This window comes from Alosa alosa, chromosome 7 (assembly GCF_017589495.1).
Source record: "Alosa alosa isolate M-15738 ecotype Scorff River chromosome 7, AALO_Geno_1.1, whole genome shotgun sequence".
NCBI lineage: Eukaryota > Metazoa > Chordata > Actinopteri > Clupeiformes > Clupeidae > Alosa > Alosa alosa.
The window spans coordinates 35,737,173-35,764,333 of NC_063195.1; the positions used below are offsets into that span (position 1 = coordinate 35,737,173).

Genomic DNA, 27,161 nt, shown 5'->3' on the forward strand with positions numbered 1-27,161 from the left:
CCCCAAACCAATAGATGGTGATGTCGCGCTACCAGAGATGCAGTAGTAGGCTTCACAAAATTCAGATTTAACAGATAAACACAGATTACCCTTGCTGTATTTTCACTTACAAATATCATTTAAGGGGGAATTGGCATACAGACGACCCCCGGTTTGTATTTGAATAAGGCTATTTCGAACATTTCAAAAGAAAGAAAAACATCTTGATCATATAGCCGAAACTGTTTTTTTTTTTCTCACTTTGCACCGCTCAGCCTGACCAAAAACAACATCAACAAACTAAACAAACGTTGCATTCGATCAACAGAGCTGAGGTTGGGTGAATTTCACAGACGGCTTCAAATAAGAATCCCCCCCTCTTCCTAGCTGTGTTTGCCGGGTGGATCAATGCTTATAGCGCACTGTTCATTTCAAACTCATCTTACGCGGAGTCCGCTATTCGCTTCCTCTGAGTACCTGGGTCGCATCTATCAGGCAAGGCCCATACCAGTAGCCCACTGCGAGGGGTACCAGAAGATGGATATGTAGTTTGGACTATTACCGATCAGTCGGTCTGGTTGGAATGTTGGTGGTCTAGCAACTGGAGTAGGAAAATTATCATCCTCCCTAGTAGCTTACTGCTGTTCTCTACGCTGCCTTGGTGTTTTTGAAGAGGCCTGAAAGCACAAAATGTCGACCAGAACGCCATTGCCCACTGTGAATGAACGCGATACCGAAAATGTAAGTGCAGGAATGTTACTCATTTTCTCGTTTGAATGACCAGGATATAATATGCACAAGGAAAAACGTTTGGTTACATTTTAGCCAGTGGCAATTGAAGTGATGTCGCTGCACCGTAATGTTAATTGTAGCAAGCTGGAGGTTTGCTTTCAATATCGCCTGGCCAACTAGCTAGCCTGCCAGCTGATGATTTAGCCGCCGATACCTGCGACCCTTTGGTTTTTGCCGATTTCGAATGAATCAACGTTATTTTATAGTGGTGCATTGATAATCTAATCTGAACCCCATGCACAATTTTTAGAGTTTGGCATTCGAAAAACTCCCAGACGTGTTTGTGTAAGTTCTTGATCATCACCATCGATGATAACAAATCTGATAGAGGCTATTTCTGATGGTGATAGGGCTGGTTGGCCTCAACATGGAAACATTACGTCTAATGAACAGTGTCCTGTTTGCACAGCTTGTGTGAACTTTTAAATTCACATTGCACATGACTATGCTTTTTGAAATAGGCCTAAGTTTTTAGTGAACCTCATTGTTTCTGCTTGGTACACAACGTTAGCCTACTCCCACAATACTAATGCTGAGGTCTAATGTGCAAATGTTCGCTTTGTGGCCTCCAGTTCCATAAATGTATCAAACAGAATGAAAGTATCAGCTACCTCATCTAAATCGAAGATATTATAATCATGTCGCTTAATCGCACTGATCACTGTTCACTGATGCACGCGCCCATCACTGGGATCTAGTGCATGAATTGAAATAGAATTTAAATTCAGACTACTGGTTTTGTCCGATGAAGTAGCCCATTTAATTTCTTGCGGTAAAACCTGAAATGCATAGGCTATATCATTTATAGTAGTAGGATATCCCACTCATTGTTGATGATTGATGGTATTTTTTTCTGTTCACTGGAACTATACGCTGAGGGCAGTGCGCTGACAGAACAGGGGCTTGTGTGTTAGTATGCCGAAGTGGGCCTGTTTCTGGGATGGACCTTTCCTCTCAGCCCCATACTGTTGTGCACTGAGCACAGAATGAGTTTTCGGGTCGATGTAGGTCTGGGCAGTCTGTGTATGACCTGGGCCCGAAAGAAGGGTTGAAACACGTTTTTATTTCATGTGGCTAGTCCTTCAAGTCTCAGTGTAGATGTAAATGTTTGGTTTTTACCTTGCTATTTGTGTTATTTATGTTCCTTTTAACTCACAATACAGATTTGTCAATGTTTGTTTGATATCTGCTTTCAGAAATGTGTTGACTTCAGATGTCTTCGATTGGGGCACAGAGGGCTGGGCTGATATCAGTACCTGCTTATCCCATTGGATCAATACTGTGGATAAACTGAAATGTTTTGTTTCAAATTTCCTACCTCAGCAGAGCAGTATAGCGATATCCTCCGTGTACACTAAACATAGTTATCCATTATAAATGGGATTATGTTTGTGAAGTATTGTGTTGTTAACATTTTAATGCCAAGGGTATCTGTTTTGGCTGTGTAAGTCCATGACTGTGCACTATTCTGTCCTTTATGCAAAGACAGGTCCTGCGTGAGGCTTCATGGATCAATGAAACGTTCTCTCGGAAATCTCTCTGGGAAAGATATAGCCACACAGTCACCTTATGCAGAAAGCCATCATCACTTGTTCTGAGGTCACACCTCAAACCTTAGACAGTAAGACAGTAATAAGTGACTCACTGAACAGTAGTGCACATGTGTAGGCTACTTCTTTGAGTGCTCAGGAGTGTTTGTGCGAGCGAGTGAGTCACTGTGTGTGGTGAGGCAGAGAGAAACTATAAGGAAAGTTCACTGAAGCTTGGCATATCATTGGCAAGGCTTTCTGACACAATTGCATAAGACTAGCTGGAGTCGAGGAGATTGTAGGCCTTTTAAAGACAGCACTGGTGGGGGTGGCTGGCTGGAAGGTTGGAGGATAGGGGGTTGGCTAATGTGCCGTTCTGGAATGCTGTGTCCAGGCAATGCGCTCATTGTCATGCTAACACCGGAATGCTGCTGGTGTGTCAGCGCCCTTCAGAAAGGCCTGGAGAAGTGCCTCTGGTGCCCTTCCAGGAAAGGATGCTAAGTCCCTTCTCCTGTAGTTATTACCCCACACACACTTTCACTCAGTAGCGTTCCGTCTCTAGCCACTGTCTCACACTCTCTGTGTCAGGCTGGGGACCAACGCACACTAGTGATGTCTGGTAAACAAGTGGTCAGAGTTGTTGATCTTTCCTTCTTTTGAGCCCAGAAACAGACTAGGGAAAATCTGATTTTCTTTGAAATTGAGTGGCATGGTAATTTGTATATGAAAGGCTGTACGTACATAGATTAAGTTAGGCATTTTATCAGATTGTTCTGTACAAAACACCATCAGGGGTCCTGATGCTTCCTAAAACAAGGTTCCGCTTTTTCTCTTGGCAATCAGAAATATAGTATCCTTTGTTCGGAGGGGACAGTAAATAATTTAACGGTGCATAATTGGCAGTTGCATCAATAAATAATATGGTACACATTACATTAAGGTTATCATGAATTAAATTAAATTCTGCCAATGAGGCCTGGCCCTAGTAGTTGTTTGGCAAAATGTTCATGGCTATAACCTTAAGGTACTTGTAAGTCTTGTTCTTGATACAAGGCATAGTAGCCTCGTTGGCCCAAGTGGACCAAATTACATTTCAATGTATGGCTGCTTCAGTTGTTCAATGAGCATGACTTGCAGAATTCTTCATGTTCACATTGGAAGTGTAGTACTAGGCAACTACATTTGAAATACAAGTTTGCGTTCAATAAATCTCATTAACTTCTGAAAATGTTGGGTAGCACTTATCTGGCAAGCGTCAATGCATTAATGCATGAATGTCCTAGAAGAGTACCGGTACTTTTTGCACTCCTCCGTCGAGTATGTTATGAAGAGGACAGTTCCACTCTGACCAAAGGATATATTTCACTTTAGTCCAGTGTTCTACTAAGGACTCTACATTGGACTCCTTATCTGGGTTACCATACCAATGAAGATGTATCTGTAAGATTCATTTCCAGATTGTATCTGTAAGATAATAGCCTTGAGCAAGGGGGGCAGACATAAACATGTCATAACATATCAAAAATCATTTCCAATGACTAATGGACAATTTAAGAGTCTTTTTTTACCTTAACATAACTCTCCATTTTGATGGCACATAACCTCATAACATGACAATGGCGGTACTTCTGCCATTATCTTAGCGATCCTCTATAGGCGATTATCGACATAGCAACTTTTTTGTGTTTGGGTAGAACTGTCACTTAGAGTAAAAGAAAACTTGAAAATGTTTTCGTCTAGGATTAATCTCAGGAACTGGCCTTGAGTGGACATTCAGGAGGGGCTCTGAGGAGATCAGACCAACCCAGGAAAAAGTAACCCTTTGCTTTGGTGAAATAGTTTTCAGATTGAAACAACTATTACTACAGTAATTGTTTTACTGTGTCATATTTTGATAGAGTAGAGGAATATATTTTCACAAAATTAGAAGAACTCATTTTTAAACATGCTCTCCTCTGTAATTGCTTTAGTTCAGAATGAACTGTTGCAAACTTGTGATGTGTTCTAGCAGAGCCACTGAAATGATGTACAGTATGGCAGGGTGCCTCCCGCTGTCTGTGCTGACTCAACTTCACGATGACTGTTGACTGTTGTCCATGATGATGGATGATGATCTTGTCCATCAGCCAAACACTAGTTTTGATGAACTTGTTGTAAATCATAGCTATAAATCATTAGTTCTCACAATGAATACTAGCAAATGTGTTTGAAGAGACTCATGATTTTGTCAGTCCGGAGTGGGCCTGTGGGTTAGGACCAGGGATAGGACCGGAACATTGTCGGGGTGCATCAAATCCACCTCAAGGGATTGTCAGTTGTTAAATGAATTATTAGTTGTTATCAATTCTACCTACCAATACTTGCGCTCCAATTTAATATTGATCCCATCCAATGATCTAGTAGGGAGCTGCGTCACAACTACTGTGTGTGCGTGTGTGTGTGCATGTGTATGTACACGTGGAGCCCCACCCAGTGCTGCTTCTGCTGCAGGACACACAGTAGACCATGACACTGACTGTGGTGGTGGTCATCAAAGTCCTAGATGCCCATGTGTTGTGCTCTCTCCCCTTGAGCTATTTTAGACGTCTTTGTGAAGACTTGAGGAAAGTGCCTACTCATTCTTTGAAGTTGTATGCTTAAGCATGGACATCTTTGTTGTGTCTTTGACCTCATCATACACACACACAGCAATCTGTCTGTAAAGTCCATAAAGTTTGTGTATCCATGTCAGGAAGATGATTAAACAGAGCTATACAGCATGTAGCAATGTTTTATTATATTCTGTCTGTAGTGCCCTTAGACTCACCTTCAGCTCTCGACTGCAGAATGGCCCGGACGGAGTCTGTATAAGGAGACTAATAAGGGACAGGAGGGGGGTTGATGGGGCTCTATTGGGTTAAAACTGTGCCAGAGAGGGGGACCATGAACAACTAATAACAGTGAAGCTCATTTGTAGGCTACTTTACCGACATGCTATTCCTCTTAATTCCAACATAGACAAACCAGTGTCGTGCCATGTTATCAGCGTAAAGACCCTCTACAACAGAGAAGTAAGGGTTATTGCTGTCTGATAGCTCACAATGGCGGAACTCTTTGGCAGGATATCATAATTATGTTTACCTTATAGGCATCTAGTGAAAACGGGTGTCTAATAGCTTCAAAATACACATGGCACAGTGGTGTAAACAGAAGAAGTTCTGTGTAAAATGATGGGATCTCTTAAAAATCTTTATAGGATCTATTATCTATCTGTTTTGAAAAATAAGTTTTGTAACATCCTTCCACCCTCTTGGATTGTCTGTGCCTGGATGCAGATGTGTTGGGGTGGGGCCCCAAAACCACACCCATCTGTCAGAAATGTGACCACTCACATCTGCAGTGAGGTTCCTTCAGTTTTATTTTAAAATGTTTAGGTCTTGAGTGAATAGGCTGCATGTGCTGCATATTGAGAGCACTACTATCACCATTAAATATCCACAAAACAATTGGCCCAAGTGGAAGAGCACACATTACACTCACTAGGGGCACGAAACCTAGCTACAGTGCAGATTTCAAATAAAAGATTGTTGACTACTCTTATTTGAGCACTAGGCCTATTCTTCTTATCTTGCAAATGTGCCCTGATATTGAGATGGGAGTCTTCCACCAGTAGGCTCATGAAGATGAATTGGGTCTTTAAGAGTGACTCCTATATCTCTGTATGCCAGCATTGTGCTGCTCCCATCTCAGCTTTCATAACATGAGTTACTAGATGATTCAACAACTTACACTATAATTTGTATCAGTGCTCATTAGCTGTGCCCCAGTGCTTCTATGCAGCTATGACTCTAATAGTACAGTGGTAGACTACAGTGCACAGTGACACTGTGTTGGTTTGGTGGAGTTAAGCGACGTAATAAGTTTGTGTTCTGTGTTGAGTGTTAAATCCTGCCTCTAAAACCTGCTTAACTGCTCAGATTCTCTTACTCTGGGGTGCAGGGAGTGTCTCTGATGTAATGAAGAGATTGTCTCATTGATGTACCTCATTTCCACAGCACACATCCGTGGATGGCGGCCCAGAGCCCCCCGCCCCTCCCACCAAGTCTGGCAGTCGGCAGAGCCTGCCCCGGTGCAGGAACTCGGTGACCTCCATCACAGATGAGCAGCCTCACATCGGCAACTATCGACTGATGAAGACTATTGGCAAGGGCAACTTTGCCAAAGTGAAACTGGCACGCCACTTGCTGACAGGGAGAGAGGTGAGTCTGGGAAGTGTTCAGAGTTATCCTAACCTGTGTCCATTAATGTGAACAGTGATTTAATAGCATCCCTCATAATCTGTCAGGTGAATCATGTCAAGGGGTAGGCATGCTAGCACACCTGCCCTCTGCACGTGTGTCAACATTAACATGTGTGATGTGTAAAAGCTGAGAGGCCAGGCCTCAACTCTGTACTGCAGGAATCGGACTGTATTATTGATGCTGTGGACGTCAGTGTGTTGGTCAGAGCACTGGACAGAGCTGCTCTTGCGTAAGCCACTCAGACGCTCCATCACATGGCTGCGCTGCACAGGATGCCAGGGTGTCCGGGCAGCTCTTATAGTGTATAGCATAGACCCTAGAGGCAATGAAAGGAAGCAGCATCACTTTTGTGACATTTTCACTGTTAAAATCCCTGGTGTTTGCATGTACTGGAAGTCAGAAACTATGGAAATGTATATTTCAAATGAAAGCTTTTATATCTGAACTGTGTTAAATGATCAATTAAACCACTTTATATGAAGAGTGTTGTATTTTAGCTATTTTGTTTATGTTTGTGTGTACTGTTAGAGTTTTGCTCCTTAAAATCCCCCTCCTTGTGTCCACCCCACAGGTAGCCGTAAAGATAATTGACAAGACACAGTTAAACCCAACTAGTCTACAAAAGGTAAGTAAGTCTTTTAGCATTTCTTTCCCCACATCTGTGACCATAATGTGCAGTCGCAACAAACCGTTTACAGACGTTTACAGCAACACCAACTCACCAGTACAGTACCCTGCACTGTAAAATTTTCACAAAGCACTGTTCAGACCCAGACACCATGAGTATTATCTGGTTTCTTCCTGGAGGCCATTTCATGGAATAGAGCCATTACGACGTTTGCGTACATCCAGGATAGCCTCCTGTTTGTGCCCTTGGATCTGTAAGTCATACGACATCAGAGTTGCCAATGGTTGCCATGGTACCACTGTGTGTCAGTCATGGCTTCCTGAGCTTGTCCTGGGGGACGCTTAGTAGACTGATGGGAGGGTAGTGTTTGTAGTAGAAGTTTGTAGAAGTAGCCAGGTTTGGCATTCATTTTTTTTATGTCAGCCGTGTTCATCTGGTTCATTTTCTCACAGCTGCATCTGCTTGCATAGCTCTCATAATCTACAGTAGGATTTTGTGCAATGTGTTAGACAATGCTTGCCTTGTAATGCATTTTGCTGAATAGCCTCAAGAGGTGAAGGATCTGTTAAGGAAATTCCTGAAAGGGGCAGTGAGGATACCCGAGATTCTGTGTCATCTGAGCATTTTGCATCAGAACCATGAGGAACTGTGCCATGAATGACCAGCATTAACTCAATAACAAGAATTACTGACACTGTGCAAGTAATGATCTAGAGAATCTTGAGTATCACTGACTTGGTCAGAAGTGTTTAATGGGACAGAAATCCCCAGGAGCATCTGTTTCCCAGCGTGGAGTTGAGCACTGTGATGACTCAAGACGTCTCTGCCACCTCTGTCTGCCTCCAGGTGAGGCCCATCTGTAATGTTGACACCATAATTGGAGTTAGCACAGGACAGGGGGAGTCAGATGTCAGATGTCAGACCCAGTGGGGACGTGTAGGGAGAGTTGAGAGTAAATCTGTAACACAGGGCATCGTTTGGTAACGGCTTATTCCAGCAACTGGGAAGTGAGGTTTGTGTGTGTAACTTTCCACTTCTCAGTTAAGGAATTTCTCATTTCAACACTTCTGGCTTCAGATAGGTTGTTAGGCAGCAATATAATGAATAATAAATACATGTTGATAAGTTAGCAAGATGATTAACATTTCTCCTGAAAGTCCTTTTAAGACTATGCAGTGTTTTTTAGATATAGGGATCAAACACACTTTTAAATTGAGGGTATTCTGATCAATACACCCATCATCCCCTCATCACCCACGTTGTGGTCTTAATTACTTAGTTGGTCACTTGTAGCTGTATGTTGACACCGTAGACGAATGGTCAGTTTTACTGTTACAGTTGCACACGTTTGCATTCATTTTTATATGCTTCAGTTCCCTGCATTGGCATGCTGTGTCATTCAGTCACCTGGTCCTATGATCCCGCATGTTCTCTAAAGCTTCACTGTTCCATAGTTAATAGACAGAGAGGTGAGGAGCAACTCCCTTGTGCTTATGCCTGTGCTGAAAAGAGCTAAAGAATGCACACTGAATGAGTCAAGGAAAGCCAATGTGTGTGTCAGAAAATGTTTGGCCAAATACACACACACAAAACACACGTCTCTCTCTCTTTCTCTCACACACACAAACACACACGTCACAACCCTCACACACACACACACACACACACAGAGAGAGAGAGAGAGAGAGAGAGACTCCAGACAGACATAATTTTTGGAGAAAGAGAAGAACTTCTGAATGTCGAATGCTGTTTGATTTCCTAAGTAACCTAAAATTAGGCTGCTTTATTTCTCCCAAGCGTAGAGCTGGACTGTCTGTTGCACACTCACTGTCATCTAACAATTGCATCCGTCATAGCATATTCATCATGTCTACTTTTTTCTGAATAAGCCACATTTGTGTAAGCATTAAGTGTAGTGTACATTACATTCTATAAAACAGAGTCTATAACCGAGTCTCCTAGGACCAAGCTCCCCCAGAAATTCTCCAACAACCTATTGCCTTAGGGGATGGCTTTATTGTCATGTGATAAATTGATGTGTCGCTACATTGTTCTCAGTCCTTGTTCCTGGTCCTTCTCTCTAGTGTTGGAAAGCACATTCACTTCCTTTAGAGTCTGTGGAATGTGTAGAACCTTTTATAGAAAACTGAAATGGGAGCCTTAAATAATTTGTCTTAATGGCAAACATGTATTAGTGTGATCACTCCGCTGTTTTCTCTTTTGCAATTCTTAAACAGCTTTACACGTATCCAATCAATTACAATATCAAAACAGCATCTGCTCTGGGTTCCTTCAAATCTCCTCTCAAAGGGCATTTTTTAAACCAGAGTGGTTTCTAGGTTTGGTATATTTGTATAGATGGGAAAATGCCCCCCTTATGACCTATGGAGGTCTGGACATCCATTGCTTAGGTCTCTTTGTAACTCTCAGCTTTTGGTGGGATGGGAATAGTTGTAGTGGTACTACAGTCCATGGTTGCTGGTGGATTTTGCCTGTCAGTCTCAATGAATGGCGGGATAAGTTTTGGGATAATTTATATTTTATCTTATTATGATACTTATTACTGATGGACTGTTGAGTGTGGCTGTGCTTTGGGTTGCCAATGACACCAGACTGTTTTTTACTGCAACAGCTACACTTGACAATTCTGTCTTCTTTTTTTACCAGCTCTTTCGTGAAGTAAGGATTATGAAGATCTTGAATCACCCTAATATTGGTAAGACCTTTCCCATGTTTGTTGTTTCTCTGCTCCCCTTGGTCATTAGCTTGACCTGATTATGATGAGCATTCCATACAGTAGAGGAGACTCTCCATCCATATGCAGCTCCCTAAAACATTTGTGCCATGTAAAACTTGCCACTCTGAAGTAACCAATAATACCAAATGACCAATGAAGTGACCAGTGATACCACATGAGATATTTATGTGAGAAAGTTCAAGCAAATTGAGGGATGATAAACTGATTATAACAGGTGACAGCAATATTAATGATGTCCAGCAGTTGTTTCTGTCCATTAGGAAATCCTACAACTACAGCAACTAGTCCAAGAGTGTAATCAAGCAGTTAGTGCACCGACAATCCATCTGAAATCTGCAAATCATGTATGTGACCGTTTGAATTGTACTGCACAGAAAGCTATTTCAGATCATAAGTGACGGGATTGAGATGATTGCATTCTTAATTGGTTTACTCCTACTGGTTTAAATTCACGGGTCTGTAGGGCATCCCTGTGGTCCAAAGCTGTGTGCTTTAGTTGATACAGTTAGTTGACAGTATGTGAGTATCTGGGAGGAATTAGTAGAGCAGTAGATTGTGACTCTAAGAGTGCTGGGATGGATAATTCAGGCTGAGAGCTGTGATTGTCCACTCCAAAACAGATAGACAACGAGCCTTGCCTGTTGCTTCTCTCTCGAAAAGCTTACATTGTAGGAGACACTAATTCAATTCCAGCAAACTGAAAACAGTGCTGAGAGGCTTAGCCATTCCTTCTGTCTGGCGCACGCACGCACGCACGCACGCACGCACACAGCTTTTCTCTCATCACTCACTCACTCACCCACTTACTCTAACTTACTTTAATGTCTGGTCTCACTCTCTCTGTCTGTCCTCGAGGTAGTCCTTAAATAAGCTCTTGGTAATTGACTGCAGTTTCCTGGGCCTTTATCTCCGTAGTGTCTCCTGTCTCTTTAATGAGATGAATGTGATGGGAGACATTCAGTATTTTGCCACTATAGGTGTGTGCGTGCGCGCATTTTCCTGGATATAAAAACCCATTTCTCAGGATGATGTACGTAAAAATGCATTTATTATAGTCTCGCTATGATTGGAAGTTTTGCAGTATGTCATGTAAAAGGGAATACTCCCGTAGCTCAACACTGCTGCACTCCACATGTAAACTCCTCATTCTGAAAAGAGCCTTAACCAGAATATGGACCTTAATGGGATTATGGTGTGCATGTTGTATGAAGGTATTTGTAAATATTTGCAGTAATGTCTCTTGTGATGGAATCAGCATTAATCCATCCTCCATTGTGTCACTCTGTTTACCCAGTTAAATTATTTGAAGTGATTGAGACGGAGAAGACCCTTTATTTAATAATGGAGTATGCCAGTGGAGGTAAGGACGCATATTATGTGTTTCATTGTGTATTTCATTGGGTAGTGACATGTAGAAATGGTACAGCTGATTTCTGTGTCTAAACTCTGGCCCACTCCAGGAGAAGTGTTTGACTACTTGGTTGCACATGGGAGAATGAAGGAAAAAGAAGCCAGAGCAAAGTTCCGTCAGGTAAACGCACACACAACATTCAGCATCTTGGTCTATAAAGCCTGACATTCGAGTTTTGTAACAACAATATGGATGTTCTATTGCTCTGTGTAGCGCCATGTATCTTATTGTCATTGAAATGTTCAGTGTGAATGGGTGCTTGAAATGCTACTGTCTTCCCCAGATTGTATCAGCTGTGGAATATTGTCATCAAAAGAGGATAGTTCACAGAGACCTCAAGGTGAGTGCGCTGACCCCCACCAGGTACTGGCACCTGTCTCGTCCTCACACAGGACTGTTTTGCAATATCATTATTTTCTTATATATTCTGTCTCTCTCTCTCTCTCTCTCTCTCTCTCTCTCTCTCTCTCTCTCTCTCTCTCTCTTTCTCTCTTTCTCTTTCTTTCTCCTGTTCCAACTTCTACCCCACTCTTCTCCCAGGCTGAGAACCTGCTCCTGGACGCAGACATGAATATTAAAATAGCCGACTTTGGTTTTAGTAATGAGTTCACCATTGGCAGCAAGCTGGACACATTCTGTGGCTCCCCTCCCTACGCTGCCCCTGAGCTCTTTCAAGGCAAAAAATATGACGGGCCCGAAGTGGACGTTTGGAGCCTGGGGGTCATCCTGTACACGCTGGTTAGCGGCTCGCTGCCTTTTGATGGACAAAACCTCAAGGTCAGTAGCACTTAAGAAGTTGTGCTGCCCTGGTAATGGTACTGGGCAGTTCTTACTACAGTGAAAACCGGTGATCCTATCTACTGCACACTTGTTTGCTTACTACTCATCTGAACAAAAACAGTTACAACTTGAAACTCTAAACAATTAAAGGTGTGTGTGTGTGTGTGTGTGTGTGTGTGTGTGTGTGTGTGTGTGTGTGTGTGTGTGTGTGTGTGTGTGTGTGTGTGTGTGTGTGTGTGTGTGTGTGTGTGTGTGTAATGTATGTGTGTGTGTGTGTGTGTGTTCCAGGAGCTGAGAGAGAGGGTGCTACGGGGAAAGTACCGTATTCCCTTCTACATGTCTACAGACTGTGAGAACCTGCTGAAGAAACTCCTGGTCCTCAACCCTGGCAAGCGGGGCAGCCTGGAGGTATGACCATGCTGCCACTCAGATGGACAGAGACGCACAGGAACCCTATAGACGAGACTTAACACTGGCATACAGTTGCATTGGCTTTACATTTGGTGTGGAGCAGGCATTTATGTTTTTTTATTAGCTGGTTAGGTCTCCTACATCATCTTGGAATTATTTGTATACTGTTATTTGTATTCTATAGTTACTATTTTTATTATTAAATTAATTGTATCGTCTTGTTTCTGAGATTGAGATGGAACTGAAGTGGAGACGTGTTTGTATTTTGTGTATTTCAGGCATTTTTTTCACATAGGCAAACATTAGGGTGCATATGACATATGATAGACACTTGCTTGTAGCCATCTTATTTATGAATGTGTAAACATTAAGGGTGTCATTTTGTTACACTATCTCTTTCAGCAAATCATGAAGGACCGCTGGATGAACGTGGCCCATGAGGAGGAGGAACTCAAGCCCTACACAGAACCAGAGCCCGACTTCAAAGATCCAGACAGAATAGGTCTGCTTTAGTCTCTCTGTCCCCTGCCTTGGTCCCTTAACCCCTCCATTAGCTTGACATTGTCTGGATCAGGGGTCTCAAACATCCGGCCCGCGTCCGGCCCAATTCCGGCCCGCGACGTATGTCAAAATAATAATGTAATCCGGCCCTTGAGACTATTTTTAATTGCAACAAACAACGATACTGAAAATAGACGATAGTTCCAAGTACGGTGACAAATCTCATTTGTACTCTGCTCCACTATGTGCTAGACATCGTTTACGTGTGATGAAGTCTTAGGTAGGCTATGTTATTCACCTATTCTAAATCTGAAGGAGAATATCCTTTTGGAGATTATGATCGATCGTCTACTCTATTGAATGGAGGTGCATCTGCGTGTATACGACTGTGTCCACTAAGCATACCATGCTTATTTCGACCCTCTGCCCAACATAGCTTGGAGGTTGCAGTGGTAATCGTGCTGATAGTGTCCGTAATGGACGTGGTACAGACAGCAGGGCTTGTAGAAATAGGGCTCTAAACTACAAAGTCACCCGCAATATGATGCGAACTTCTGGGTACTCAGATTACCCGCGATAGGAACTGATTTGACCAGAATACTTTATTGTAGGCCTTGTGGTTTAGAAACCATATACATCTTAGGTGTTTTCCTGTTAATTTGTTATGTGGGTAATATGAAAAAAGGAAAGTAAACCTGCTCAAATATGTTCATCCAGTATTTACTGAAAGGTGCATAATTTGAGGTGCTTGCCATCCAGTGGCAAATTAGATGGGTAAATTTACAAAGATTTTTACATTGACAGTAGGACTTTATCTCTGACCATTTTAAAGCCATGGCCTTTTGAAATTTTGATATAAAAATGCAATGGTGTTGCTTTCTTAACCCTGACGCCTATAGTTTGCCAGGTTTAAAAAAGTTATGAGAGGAAAATATTTTTATTTGGTGTGACACACACACACATACCTGTTTTTATGCTTTTCATTTGTTTTATAATTTGTATTAATATTTATTTTATCATTATTTTATTTATAAGCTAAGGTTGCTAGTACAGGTGTCTAAAACTAGATAAAAACACTTGCACTTTCTGTTTGCAGTTTTGTGTGGTATTTGAAAAAAAGAACATTGCATTTTCAGAAATAGCCGGCCCTATCTCAATTTCAAGTCTCGTACTCGTACTGTGGTCCTGTCCCTCTGTTGATCTCTCTGTTTGCCTTTCCTGTCACACAGAGCTGATGGTCACTATGGGCTTCCCAAAGGATGAGGTCACAGAGTCACTCGTGGGCCAGAAGTATGATGAGGTCATGGCCACATACCTGCTGCTGGGAAGGAAACACGCTGAGGTCAGTGGAAAGTGGTGCTGTGGGGGGAGTCATCGGGCTGCGGCTGTAAATCACATTGATACTCTGTTGTAAGCGGCGTGGTGCTTGACTGTCCGTCTTTTGTGTCCAGTTTGAGGGGAGTGAATCACTGTCCAACCTCAATTTGTGCCAGAGGACTCGGCCCAGCAGTGACCTCAATAACAGCTCTGGCCAATCACCTGCCCACACCTCAAAAGTCCAGCGCAGCACATCGGCCAGTCAGAAGCAACGTCGCTATAGTGATTATGGTGAGCATGACCGTTTTTGGCATGAAGCACAACGGTAACTAGTGCGCATAGAGAGGCCTGGTGTCCGAGGCGAGATTGGTCGGTTAACTGCGGTGGCTCTTGTCTTGCAGTGGCGCCCTCCGTCCCCCCAGCCGTGTCCTACACCAAGCGGGTGCAGGCCAACAGTGTGGAGGGGGAGAAGAAGGAAGACTGGGACAATGGGCGTAAGCTGCCCACCTCCAGCTCCAAGGGAGAGATGGCCGCCTCTCCACTGGTCACCCAGGAGCACCGGAGGTCCACCACAGCCTCAGGGGTGGGTGCACACTCTCGTGGGTGGGACGATGTGGCCCACATCAGGCAGGGGTGTGGTTGTGTGGCTGGATCTAACTTCCTCTCTGTGTTTGTGTGTGTGAACAGAGCAGTGCAGCAGGAGCGATGACACGGAGGAACACGTATGTGTGTGAGCGCTCCAGCACCGAGCGCTACTCGGCCATTCCCAACGGCAAGGACAGCAGGTGTGCTGATGACCTCACTCACTCACTCACTCACTCACTCACTCACTCACTCACTCACTCACTCACTCAACAATATCCATTGTACAGAATTAAAATAAGGAAACTGTAGCTCTTCATGTATGCGTGTGTATGTGCTTGCACTTGTGGGGATTATTGAACTAAGGGAGATATGCGGTGCATATGATGATGCATGACTATCATATCGTGCAATTCCTCATTATAATGTTTTTATCTTTTGTAATAACATGATAAGTGTAAATAATTCACCTCCTCTCTGCCAATGTCCTGTAAGACAGTAAGATACTAGGGACAGATACAAGGAACAGCCTACAGTAAGATACTAGGGACGTTGTATGAGGCTGTCCAATAGCTCTCGTGTGGCATTGAGGAGCAGTGAAATATTCCAGGAGGGAGGGTGGCACCGGCGGTAGTGATCTTGGACACCAGGTTGTTTGTAACTCACTACATGGAATAGGGAAGACATGTATTGGCCGCCTTTCTTACATAGTTTCTTTCTCTCTTTCTTTCTTTCTTTCTTTCTTTCTTTCTTTCTTTCTCTCTCTCTCTCTCTCTCTCTCTCTCTCTCTCTCTCTCTCTCTCTCTCTCTCTCTCTCTCTCTCTCTCTCTCTCTCTCTCTCTCTCTCAGTTTAAGTGAGATGTCTGCCTCAGCTAGTGGCACATCCCCATCCTCAGGCATGGCATCCACACGGTCACGCCACATGAAGTCCATGTCCGCCTCTGGGCACCCTGTGAAGTCCCCCCTGCCTCCCATTGAGGACAACGCCGAGTACAAAGGGTGAGGCCACATTGGACCAGACAACCTCATATCAGTACCTCCTATCTCCTACCTCCTATATCCCATCACCCATCTCCTATATCCCATCTCCTATATCCCATCTCCTATATCCCATCTCCTATATCCTATATCCCATCTCCTATATCCTATATCGCATCTCCTATATCCCATCACCCATCTCCTATATCCCATCTCCTATATCCTATCTCCTATATCCTATATCCCATCTTCTATATCCTATATCACATCTCCTATCGCCTATATCCCATCTGCCATCTCCTTTATCCCATCTCCTATATCCCATCTCCTATATCCCATCTGCTATCTCCTTTATCCTATCTCCTACAGTCTATATCGGTAGAATGGAATTCCATGATCATCTCTGTTTACCATCATCTTTATCTCTGTCGTTTCTCTCTCTCCTATTTTTTTTTATCTCGCCTCTCTCTCTCGTCCACCCCTAGCTCGAGCACACGCGCCCCCACGGCCTCCCCTTCGGCCCACAGCATCAGCAGCAGCACGCCTGACCGCACACGGTTTCCGCGGGGCACGTCCAGTCGCAGCACTTTCCACGGTGGGCAGCTCCGGGACCGACGCAGTGCCACCTACAACGGGCCGCCCGCCTCGCCCTCTCTCTCCCACGACACTGGAGCTCTCGCCCAAGCGCGCCGCGGCACCTCCTCGGGCATCATCAGCAAGATCACCTCCAAGTTTGTGCGCAGGTCAGTTGAGAGCCCTTACACCATAATCGTTGCTCTTCCAGACAATAGCGACGTGCAGCAGCTGATGTTTTGTTGTGTGCCCTCAGTACTAGTGGACTTGTATTTCCAGTGCATCTGGAATGTTCTCCTCACCATTGTAAAAGTTCAGTCTGATTCATATTACAAGCAGAAGGCCTAGGGGTGCATCAGCAGCAAGTGTAGAGTGCTGGCCAACTGATCTCTACTGTGTGCCACTGCCACTCCACTTCACCCCAGATCCAGCCCCCCTGCTCTTATTCAAAGTTAAATGGCCGCTGCAAATTTGAACAGGACCGTCAACTCATTCATATGTCACTCAGCAACCGTAGGATGACATCAGAAAAATGTGCAGTGGTCTCTTCATCTTTTCCAGAGGTCTCTTCACACTAGTGCTGTTGGTGTTGTTAGTGTTGTTCCCTATATTCTGCATTCCAGCCATTCAGTTTTTTTCTCCTTTTACTACATTTTATTTTGTTGTTTATACAAATCGACTGAAGGCCTTTTATTTATGTAAGCAATGCATTTCCCACATCTTAGCATCTGAGACAGATTAAACTGTAGAGTCTCAATAATGCTATCTAGTAATTACTTGGACATTTGTTGTAATTGTCTTTGATCCTGAGCTAATCATGACACACAGGTCAATTAATGGAGAGTATATAAAAGTGTCTATCACTTATTTCACAAGGATCAAGAGTTCTATAATAGTATTGCAGCATCACCATTTGCATATACATTTGCAACACTGCATATGTTTGCTTGAAGTTCAATGAGACATCTTATTTAGCATTATTGTTCCTCTCCCCTAGTCACAGTGCATCTGCTGATGTGGAGCTGTCAGGATGCCCTGTGCGCTCCCAAAGCAGTCTATAGCATTGGATGTACAGCATTTTGGCTGTAAATTAGACGCCACATGTTTTTGGTGCAACACATTGAAATTGAAACCCAACCCTGTTTCTGGAAAATTCCCCTTCTCAGACAAAATATTTACTGACTGAACCTTCCTAAGCATTGTACTTCAATGAGCTTCAAGTGGCTTTAAGGATGCCTTCTTTTCTCTTGTGTTCTAGAACTCTCTCTTTCAGGGTGACTCAGAGGTAGGACACCACCACGCCCATGTTCCCCCATCATTTCTGCCCTGCCACCCCTGCCACCCCTCCTGCTCACTTAATGACCTCCTCTGACTCTGTTGCCCCTGCAGTACTTCTTAACCTGCATTATACCAGCCTGCATATCCCATGCCTGCCTGACGTGTGTGTGGTTGTGTGTGTGTGTGTGTGTGTGTGTGTGTGTGTGTGTGTGTGTGTGTGTGTGTGTGTGTGTGTGTGTGTGTGTGTGTGTGTGTGTGTGTGTGTGTGTTTGGTCATGGTGGAGATCTATTGCAAACGATGGGGTATGGGTTCATGTAGAGGTTGTTTTGCTGGATAGATGAAAACTGTTTAGACATCATAGAGCCAACAAGTGAATACTTCTGAGTAGAAATCAAATTGCTATCCAAAATGTAGTTTGATGAAATTCAGTTTGACAAGTGAAACGATAGGATAGGAATAACAAAGAAATAACAAAGCAAGAACATTTTACTGGTAAGGTAAACAGAGGTGTAATCATCACACCTCATCAATCAATTTGCTTCAGAATGCTGGCTCTTGAGCACAAGACATTTCATTACTGATAAATCCTTTTATGATAACATGACAATAAACTTGTCTTTCAAATGACTTATTTGAATCTGTTTCACACTGCCTCATTTCTTGTGTCTTCTTTTCTCTGGGAGATGGCACATAAAATATCAAAATGGCAAAAAACAAAGTCCATGGAAAATGAAATGCTTACACTTACCACACACAGGAGGTTATAAGGACCAGGATTGAGAACCTGTGAATTGGACAAATCTAAATATTTTAAAGCAGTAAGGAGATATTGACAAATCAAACAAATATGAAGAAAGCATTCCTACTATACACTATATTCATCACTGTATATTACAAACTAACCAATCCTCCCCACAGGTGTTGGCTATTCTAAACGACGCATGTGTGTAGGTGTACAATGCATGCATATATACGCCTTGTTATGCTTGTCTGTGGAATTGAACTCTTAATTGGTTGCTTCCAAGGGTTCCCAGTGAGGGTGAAGCCAGAGCCAGGACTGACAGCCTGAGGTGAGACTTGTGTCCTGTGCGTAGACCAAACTGAGCCCCAGGGCCTGTCCCAAATGCCCTCAACAACCTGCCTCTTCTCCCTCTTGAGAAATGACCATTACCTTACCATTCAAGCAAGTCTTACTGTCTCCTATTGAAAACCATTTTAGACATGTGTGGGTATCAAAAGGACAAGGCTGCTGTTGTTTTCATTTGCCCTTTATTTTTGTAAGTGTTAAATATAATTGATTTTGTAGTTGTCCATAGTGCTGGTTCGCTGAGGGTATTTGATATAGGACTGGGAAAATGTGGTTGTGGGGATTTCTCATGCTATAAAGCGATGTAGCCTACTGCTGCCCCAGGCATAGTTGGTAGGAAATGGAAGAGCTATCTTTGATTGACATTTGCAGAAGATTGGAGACATGTCTGGACGTGTTTATTAGCAGAATTTCTTCTAAATGTGGTTTGAATCAAAGCAAAGCTCTTTTTTAGTATATTGTTTTTGCATTTGTTTAGTAATTGTCTGTCACTTTTTGTTAATTTTGGTGTTTCTGTCTTTCTTGTAGTTTTTTTGTCACAGCCTAATTATTGCCTGGACCATTGTGTGTGTGTGTGTGTGTGTAAGCATGCGTGCGTGTCATCAGTCTAATTATTCATCTTCTCTATCCCTACTCCTCCAGTTCTGTGTGCATGTGTTGATGAGTGTGTGTGTGTGTGTGTGTGTGCATGTGTTTATGAGTGTGTGTGTGCATGTGTTTATGAGTGTGTGTGTGCATGTGTTTATGAGTGTGTGTGTGTGTGCATGTGTTTTATGAGTGTGTGTGTAAGAGAGTCACATGTGTCCTGTTGTGTTTTTTTCATGCCTCTGTAGGAGCACGTCTGGTGAGCCCAAGGAAGATGGCCGTGACTCCAAGCCGCGCTCCCTGCGTTTCACCTGGAGCATGAAGACCACCTCCTCGATGGAGCCGTCAGACATGATGCGTGAGATCCGCAAGGTGTTGGACGCCAATAACTGTGACTACGAGCAACGGGAGCGCTTTCTGCTCTTCTGTGTCCACGGTGACGCCCGGCAGGACTGCCTGGTCCAATGGGAGATGGAGGTGTGCAAGCTTCCCCGCCTCTCGCTCAACGGTGTGCGCTTCAAGAGAATATCTGGCACCTCCATCGCCTTCAAAAACATTGCCTCCAAAATAGCCAATGAGCTGAAGCTCTGAAGGGAGAAAGTGACCCAGTAAAAAATGGAGCTATGAAGCTAGACATGGAGAGATGGGGGGTGCAACATGCCCTGGTTCCTCACTTGTTTTCCATCCTCGCTGGTAGCAGAGGACTTGAATGCCATTTTCAGTTTACTGCTTTTTTTTCAGGCTACTGGTGTGTGTGTGTGGGTTGGTAAGTGGGGAAAAAAGTTCCTAGAACCTTTCACTCCCTCCAGAATCTGACCCTTGATCCCCATTATGGCTGTTCCTTTGGGCACGTCAATACCCTGTCCAGTGAAGTCAGGGGATGAACCAGGAGCTTAGTTGAGAATCATCTTTACTCTTTTCTGATCAAAGTTGAATCCAGCTGAATTCCTGGTCATGTCCCAAGTTTACTGAACGGCCCTTTGTTTGCCCTTCGTCCTAGAGCCTTGCTTATTACTTTTGAGGCTAACGCAACCATCATTGCAATAATAAACCGTATTGATGGCCTGCTATTCTTAGTTCTCTCACTTGAACTACCTTTTGTAGGGGGGGCAACCACCACAGACTTCTACAGATACTTTTTTCCATATGTACAGGTTATTTAGAGAATGTTTTTGTCAACCTTGACTGTTTATAGAGTTGTATAATACAAGATGCTTTCAGCATTATGTCTGAAAGTGTTTGTATAGTCTTTGGGTTGTGTACAGAAAAAAAGAACTGTATGTTTTAACGTCATACTGTAATTTTTTATTTTGATTCTGTTCATGACATGATTAGCATCTTTTTAGTGCATTGTTTTAATGTTTTTCACAAGAAAAAATACTTTTTACTTTCAAATATGGAGCCTAGTCCTCAAAAATAACAGTTGGATAGCAGTATTTTTGAAAACGTTAGCATGTCACATTCAAACACCAGTTACATCCACCCATAATGCATCTGTAGTACGTTTTTGGTTCTACAAAACAAACAAAAGGAGAATGTTTGTTTTATGTTGACATGGCATTGAACATGAATGGCATTCCGCTTCTTCCCCTTTTATGTGGGACCATCTTGATTTGAATATTTAATGTTTTCTGAATATTTAATGAACACTGAAGACTACTCTATAAATGGTACTGTATTGTAGGCATACTATAGTAGGACTGGCCTCTGATTTGACCTTAAGCTGTGCTCACACTACTCACTGCTGGGTTTGTCTTTCTAGTGCTGCCCTGGAGCCTACAGCTCAAACTGTTGGCTGAGAACGCCTTGGATTTCCGTTCCTCCCCCCTGTCATTACATTACATTACATTACATTACATTTGGCTGACGCTTTTTTAGCCAAAGCGACTAACAACATGGTAAACAGTATAAGTTTCATCTGTCATACATCATGCCTTCTCATTTGCTGCTCTGCCTGTCTTTGCACCCTGGCCCCTTGTGAAGTTAGAAACCCAAGCATATTCCCCATGTAGGAGGTGTCATTTTAATGATTTGGTCTCCATTGTTTCAGACTGAGTGATGGAGAGAAGCCTGGCGGAAGAGTTGATGTAAAACCACTAGAGTTGAGTGTATGGTATTCCTTTGTACTAAGTGAAAAGGGTGAAATGTGCAATGAAAGTCTGTATTGGGATTATCACCAACTGTTCTATAGCAGTACTGAGCAGGAGGGAAAAGCAATGCTCACGCTACACACTTAAAGGGACAGGAAGGGAAGGTGAGGAATACAATACAGTCCATTTATTATTTGAAGCGCTTTTTCTCAGTTGAGAGAAAAAATATGTAAAGGTTTTAAACTGTGAGTACCCCAACCTCTCCCTACTCGTAGCTGTGTGTGGGTAATGTATGTATGTGACTGAGTGTGTGTGTGTGTGTTTTGTGTGTGTGTGTGTGTGTGTGTGTGTGTGTGTGTGTGTATGTGTGCGGGTTTGAAGGGTGATGTTGGGATGGCACTGATTTATTTTTTATTGTGATGGTACTTTTGTCACCTGGAGAACACTTTTTCTGTTGCCTTACCAGATGGCAGTGGTCTGTGATCAAAAGTCATGAATAAGTTAATAGCTCCCCCCCGTACCCCATATCTTGATTTGTTCCCTGTTCCCCTCACTACCATCCTGAAAAAAAAAAAAACATCCATGAAAAAGTTGACTGGTTGTCTGAACTCACTGATGCACACTATTAAAAGAGACTTGAAAGGAACCTCTGAAGTGTTTGTTCGTCTTTTAGTTTAAGTACCCAAAATTGGAGTGATTGACATGAGCAGTGGTCATTTTCAGTCCATAGCCAACAAAATGACAAAGGTAATTTATTTTCAGAATTTTAGGTATGCATATTGTAATTCACCATGTGCTGTTCCACAACAAGGGCCACATTGTTTTTAAAAACCATATGAAGACCGTTTACCTTACACATGACACATAAACTTTGTTGTCATCACAGGACTCCTAGTGTAGCTGCTCCTTTTAGACGTGTAGCTGTGTGTCTGTGTAGCCGCTGAGTTTGTGTGTAGGTACTAGATCGTCTATTCCCCCGTGGTTCTCCAGCCTCTTCTCCATGCTAATGAGCAGCTTCACACCATCCACAACTAGCTGGACCACACCCACCTCTGTGAAGCCAATGGTGGGAGTGTTGGTCACTATGTACAGGCCGGGTTTGTCTATGGAGGAGACAAGGCATACATGGTAATGTATGATCTCAAAAGGGACAATTTATACCACTTACAGAATACAAACAAAAAGACATATTGTATAGTAACACAATGCAAGAATTCCCTTTTTCGTCTATTTTCAACGCACTGGGTACCAACCACCAACCACCCACCAATTCATCTAGAACCAAAGGAAAGGGTCATGCTCCTCACATGACAAGTCACATGGTGCAGTACTAGGTGTTTCCGGCACACATGGACACAGTCAGAGACTCCATTATCTGTTTTTAAGTCAGCGTAGCATCTAAATGAGTTTGAAGCCATTATTGTGAGATAAAATAACTACACTGCGTTTTATTTTAAATCTTTGCTAAAGGATACGGTGACACTGGATGTGCACTGTATTTCCAAATAAGGTTTAGCTTCATTATATGACATCTCACTGGAAAAACTACCTGCTGATTATGACCAATGATGAAACTTTAAGTTTGTGACCCCTGTTACCCTTGTATGAAAACACAAACATAGTGTTTGCTTTTTGTACAGAGAACTGACCCTAGGTCTGCACTTAGTTTTACTCCCATCCATGTCTGTGCCTCAGTCTTTGCCCCTTTGTCCTGGGAGGACAGATTGTGCTTGCTTGGCTTTTTAGCTGCAAAATTGTTAACTGATATCTGTGTCTCAAATGTAAGGGACACTGAATGAGATCACATTGGATGCTGTCCTTTCCATTGTATCTTCATTAGTCAGCCTAAGACAGGAGAATTGCATTACTTCATATACACCTACCATAGAGTAGTGTTGTCTTGGGGAGGGGTTTGGTAAGACCATATCACACTCCTAGTTTTGGTGATATGCATAGATGATCTGTATACATGCAGAGTTCTGGGTTTACCAAATATCTACATATAGATGTTGCTGATGTAAACTGTTTGGAAAAAACTGTGAGGCAAAAGATTAGTCTGTAACCCAGTTGTAGATAGTTTTATAGACCTGTTAGTGCTACCCATCAGATGGCTCTATTTCTATACCATAATACATGGTGAAAAAGAATTGATGTGGCTGTAGTACCAGTAGGAATCATGTGGAGGCGCAGTCTGTCCAGGACATTCTCAAGGCGCTTGTGACCAGGCAGGTGCTGCAGCCTGACGGTGACGCTGGCCTTCAAGGCTGTGCCCACCTCGGCAGGAGAGCTCACCACCCAGCCCAAGTGTTCCTTCCACACAAATGTGTGGCGCAGATTTTTGTACAGTTTCTCCAGCTTTGACAGATGGAATAGAGTCAAATACAGAGCACAAGTGGTTTAAGCGTTCAAGTTGTTCCAGACAATAAAATAGCAAAAAGATCTCCCCATACCCTCAGCAGGTTGGCACAGATGCAGTCAAATGCCAGCTGGAGATTGGCGTCTGTCCTGGTGCACTCAAGTTTGAGATGGTCCTCAAAGTTGACCAATATGACCAGTTGTCCGTTCTCACTCACCCTAGGGAGTAGAGAGAATATAATTCATGTGTATATTCAAAATCCCCAAATGACAATCTCTCATTACTGTTGATGAACAGTTTTGAAGCACAATATAGATAGACTAGACCTAATGTTTGTTTTACCTACCACACAGCCCTGGCACTGGGCCAATCGCGGGCCACTCCAATCTTGCACATGGCAGGGGATGGGCTCATCATGGACAGCCCCTTCCCGTCGCCATCTTGACTCAGCTGCTCCATCGAGTACAGCTTGCCTGGGAACTCCTCAGACAACTTGGTCAGAGCTGAATAATGAGCCATCAGGAATGTGTTATACAAAACCCATGGATGAAATATCACATTTACCATGCATCTGTATTGGCTCTTGTCTTTTAAGCAGTGTGACAAATTAAAAACTACTTTTTTTGTCAGCACAGACGATTACAATTTTTGTTGTTTTGTTAAGTAGATTCAATGTATACTATTCAAGGCCCCACTTGAAATACAAGAAAATATAAATATGTTTATCATAGGAATAAGCAAAACACTATTGCTCATTATTTGTATTTTTATTATTTTAACATGAAGTTAATATGATCATCATGGTATGATAATATAACTTCATATGATAATATAACTTCATTTGTAGTATTTCCAACTCTTTAACCAACACAAAGTACTATCAAAATGTACTGCAAGATGTGTGATATCTCTTCTGAGGACACTTGCTGATGTGTTTGACCGTGCTGATGTCCGAGTGTGTCTGGTACCTTTCTGTGCCAGTGAGAGAAGTGCCCTGCGCTCTCCCCTGCTGCAGTGCATTGGGAAGCAGAAGTCCTCCACACAGCGAGCCGCTCTGATCTCACAGCTCACAGCATAGGCCGCATCAAAGTCCTCCCCTCCCTACACACACACACACACCTCACTACACAGTACACACATGCAGTAGGAGGAATAATCCAGCACGTGGTATGCAGTCGGTGGGACCAAACCTTTAGGTTGCCGCTGTTGAAGTCACTCTCCTGTGTACTGGTCATTTTGTAGTCATGATAGGCCTCAATGATGCGGTCAAAGAAGTCACAGAAGAGGATGTAGGATTGGGCATCGCCAGCCAAACAGCCCACTGACTTGACCTGACCTGGCTCTGTGGGCTTACCTAATGATGGCAGGCAACATGACATCAGACACAACAGTTAACTTCCGGAAACTATGCAGTGTACACATGGTATACTAGCATTACTATTAATGGCTTAAGATGCATTAAAACAGAAATACATTATAGTTATACATACTATTAAAGTTATTACATTATAGTGATTTTCACACATTGCGTTGTTGACTAATTACAGACATATAGCCATATGTGCTAGAGCTGTGCACTAAAAGGTGAATTGTACTGTATTGTATCATTTTCCAGTGCACCTGTCTGCTCACAAAATTAATGGTTTGAATTTGCATGGTAAGCGCATACTCACACACAAACCCAAACCCTCCCCAAGCTCCATGAGGAGTCACAGAGGGGGCAGGGCAGAGGGGATGTAAACATGCTGCTTTGTACACTTTACCTCTGACTTGTTTCATTGACACTTTAAGACACATACACAGGAGTGAACACACACACACACACACACACACACACACACACACACACACACACTCAAACATCTCACCAGGGTCTTCTAAGCCAGGCCGAATGATATCGTCAAAGATGACTCCACTTTCTGTGGCCCGGTTGAACTGTCGCGTGTAAAGATGCAGAGTGAGGATTTCGCCCATTAAAGTATGATTGCCCCTCAAGTAGGGGAACTCTTCCTGAGGGGAACCCCTCTTCAAGTTGAAACGGCTCATGGGGTCTATAGGAAAAGTGCTCTGAAGAAGCAACAAAGCATGGTGTGTCACGATGAGTGGTAGTGCATTAGCAAATAACAACACTGTTGTTCCATGGGTTCATATAATAAGATAGAAAAAGTAAAGAAAAAGACACAGTAAATAGTACATTCAGACAATGACTTAAACTAGTATCAGTATAAACTGAAACCCTTAGAAAAGTTGGGCTTTTTACACATCAATTTGAATAATATGGTAATACCCTGCTGGTCAAGGCATTACAAAACCTCCCAAGAATGTCAATGTTGTTTAGGGAGAGGTGATAACTCAATCAATCTTTGTGGGTACCTCAAGAATAGGCCTGTACTTGGCCTCCAAAGGAAATTCAAGTGGGGCTGAAAAGATAAGGTTGGCATTAACGTTTGTCCTCAGAAAGAGAACTGTGCACAACAGAGCTATTGTTTAATCTCCCAATGTTTAATTAATTCTTGCAGCTAGAAACACATCTGCTAACAGAATGAAAGCACACTGCAAAGATCTACTAGCAAGCCACAAAAGGACAACACATGCCGTAAGGACAGTACAGTAAGGTTGCACGTCTTGTCTTACTAAATAGTTACTCCACATACACACGTATGCCACAGAGGACATGCAAAGGTGTTAGACCAACGGTGGAACTTACATTTGAACTTCCTCCATTTCCTCTGATGTGACCACATCTTTTTGGTTGTAGGGGAAGCCTGCTTAAGTGCACCGAGATCAGAGAGTCTAGAAGCCCCACAGCCAGCTACAGACCAGGCAGCAAAGCAATAGCAGAAGATATGTGTTACTGATGAATGTTGTCCTTCCTTAACAAAAGAGCTATGAATAGCCAGCGGAGGCCTCATCACACGAGTCACAGCTATCTCTGTTGTCACCCACCTGCTTGGCTTTCATCCCCCACAAAGCCCTGCATTACACTTGAGGTATCATGTTGCCTTTGGCTTCAATTTTGTGTCTATTTTTGCAACTGTGTTACACAGTAGTACTGGCGCTGTGTGCTGTGTTGTATGTTGTGTGCCGTGTGCTTTGGATAGGGTTAGATGTGCAGTGCAGGCGTGCAGGTTCTGAAACGGTTTCGGAAGTTTCAGGTGGAGGCTGTGTCGAGAGGGAGAGGGCGAGCTGAAGTGAAGCAGTGTCTGGTAGCTATTCTGAAGTTGCCATATGAATCTGATGGTGCG

The 27,161-nt window shown here is 43.1% G+C and overlaps 2 protein-coding genes across 4 annotated transcripts; one reads left to right on the plus strand and one right to left on the minus strand.

Moving 5' to 3' along the window:
• The first annotated feature begins 27 nt into the window (after positions 1-27).
• Positions 28-20,114, plus strand: mark1 (MAP/microtubule affinity-regulating kinase 1). Of its 2 annotated transcripts, XM_048248387.1 has the most exons (19): positions 28-720; positions 6,335-6,538; positions 7,152-7,205; positions 9,876-9,924; positions 11,261-11,326; positions 11,427-11,497; positions 11,661-11,717; positions 11,918-12,154; positions 12,446-12,565; positions 12,971-13,070; positions 14,299-14,411; positions 14,521-14,677; positions 14,788-14,969; positions 15,074-15,171; positions 15,818-15,967; positions 16,432-16,689; positions 17,778-17,804; positions 18,824-18,868; positions 19,719-20,114. In XM_048248387.1, exons 1-19 carry the CDS (start codon positions 670-672, stop codon positions 20,059-20,061), a joined length of 2,382 nt encoding a protein of 793 aa, XP_048104344.1. In that variant the 5' UTR covers positions 28-669; the 3' UTR covers positions 20,062-20,114. The 2 variants fall into 2 exon arrangements, with proteins under 2 accessions (XP_048104344.1, XP_048104345.1); XM_048248388.1 differs by lacking the exon at positions 17,778-17,804 and having other exon boundaries at positions 29-720.
• Positions 20,115-22,296: 2,182 nt separating this feature from the next.
• zgc:172076 lies at positions 22,297-26,765 on the minus strand. 2 transcript variants are annotated; one of them, XM_048248389.1, is made up of 9 exons: positions 26,624-26,765; positions 26,290-26,336; positions 25,785-25,983; positions 25,107-25,270; positions 24,885-25,017; positions 24,263-24,419; positions 24,011-24,134; positions 23,726-23,915; positions 22,297-22,663 (listed from the first exon to the last, which is right to left on the minus strand). In XM_048248389.1, exons 1-9 carry the CDS (start codon positions 26,658-26,660, stop codon positions 22,470-22,472), a joined length of 1,245 nt encoding a protein of 414 aa, XP_048104346.1. In that variant the 5' UTR covers positions 26,661-26,765; the 3' UTR covers positions 22,297-22,469. The 2 variants fall into 2 exon arrangements, with proteins under 2 accessions (XP_048104346.1, XP_048104348.1); XM_048248391.1 differs by lacking the exon at positions 26,290-26,336 and having other exon boundaries at positions 26,624-26,716.
• Between the last annotated feature and the right edge of the window lie 396 nt (positions 26,766-27,161).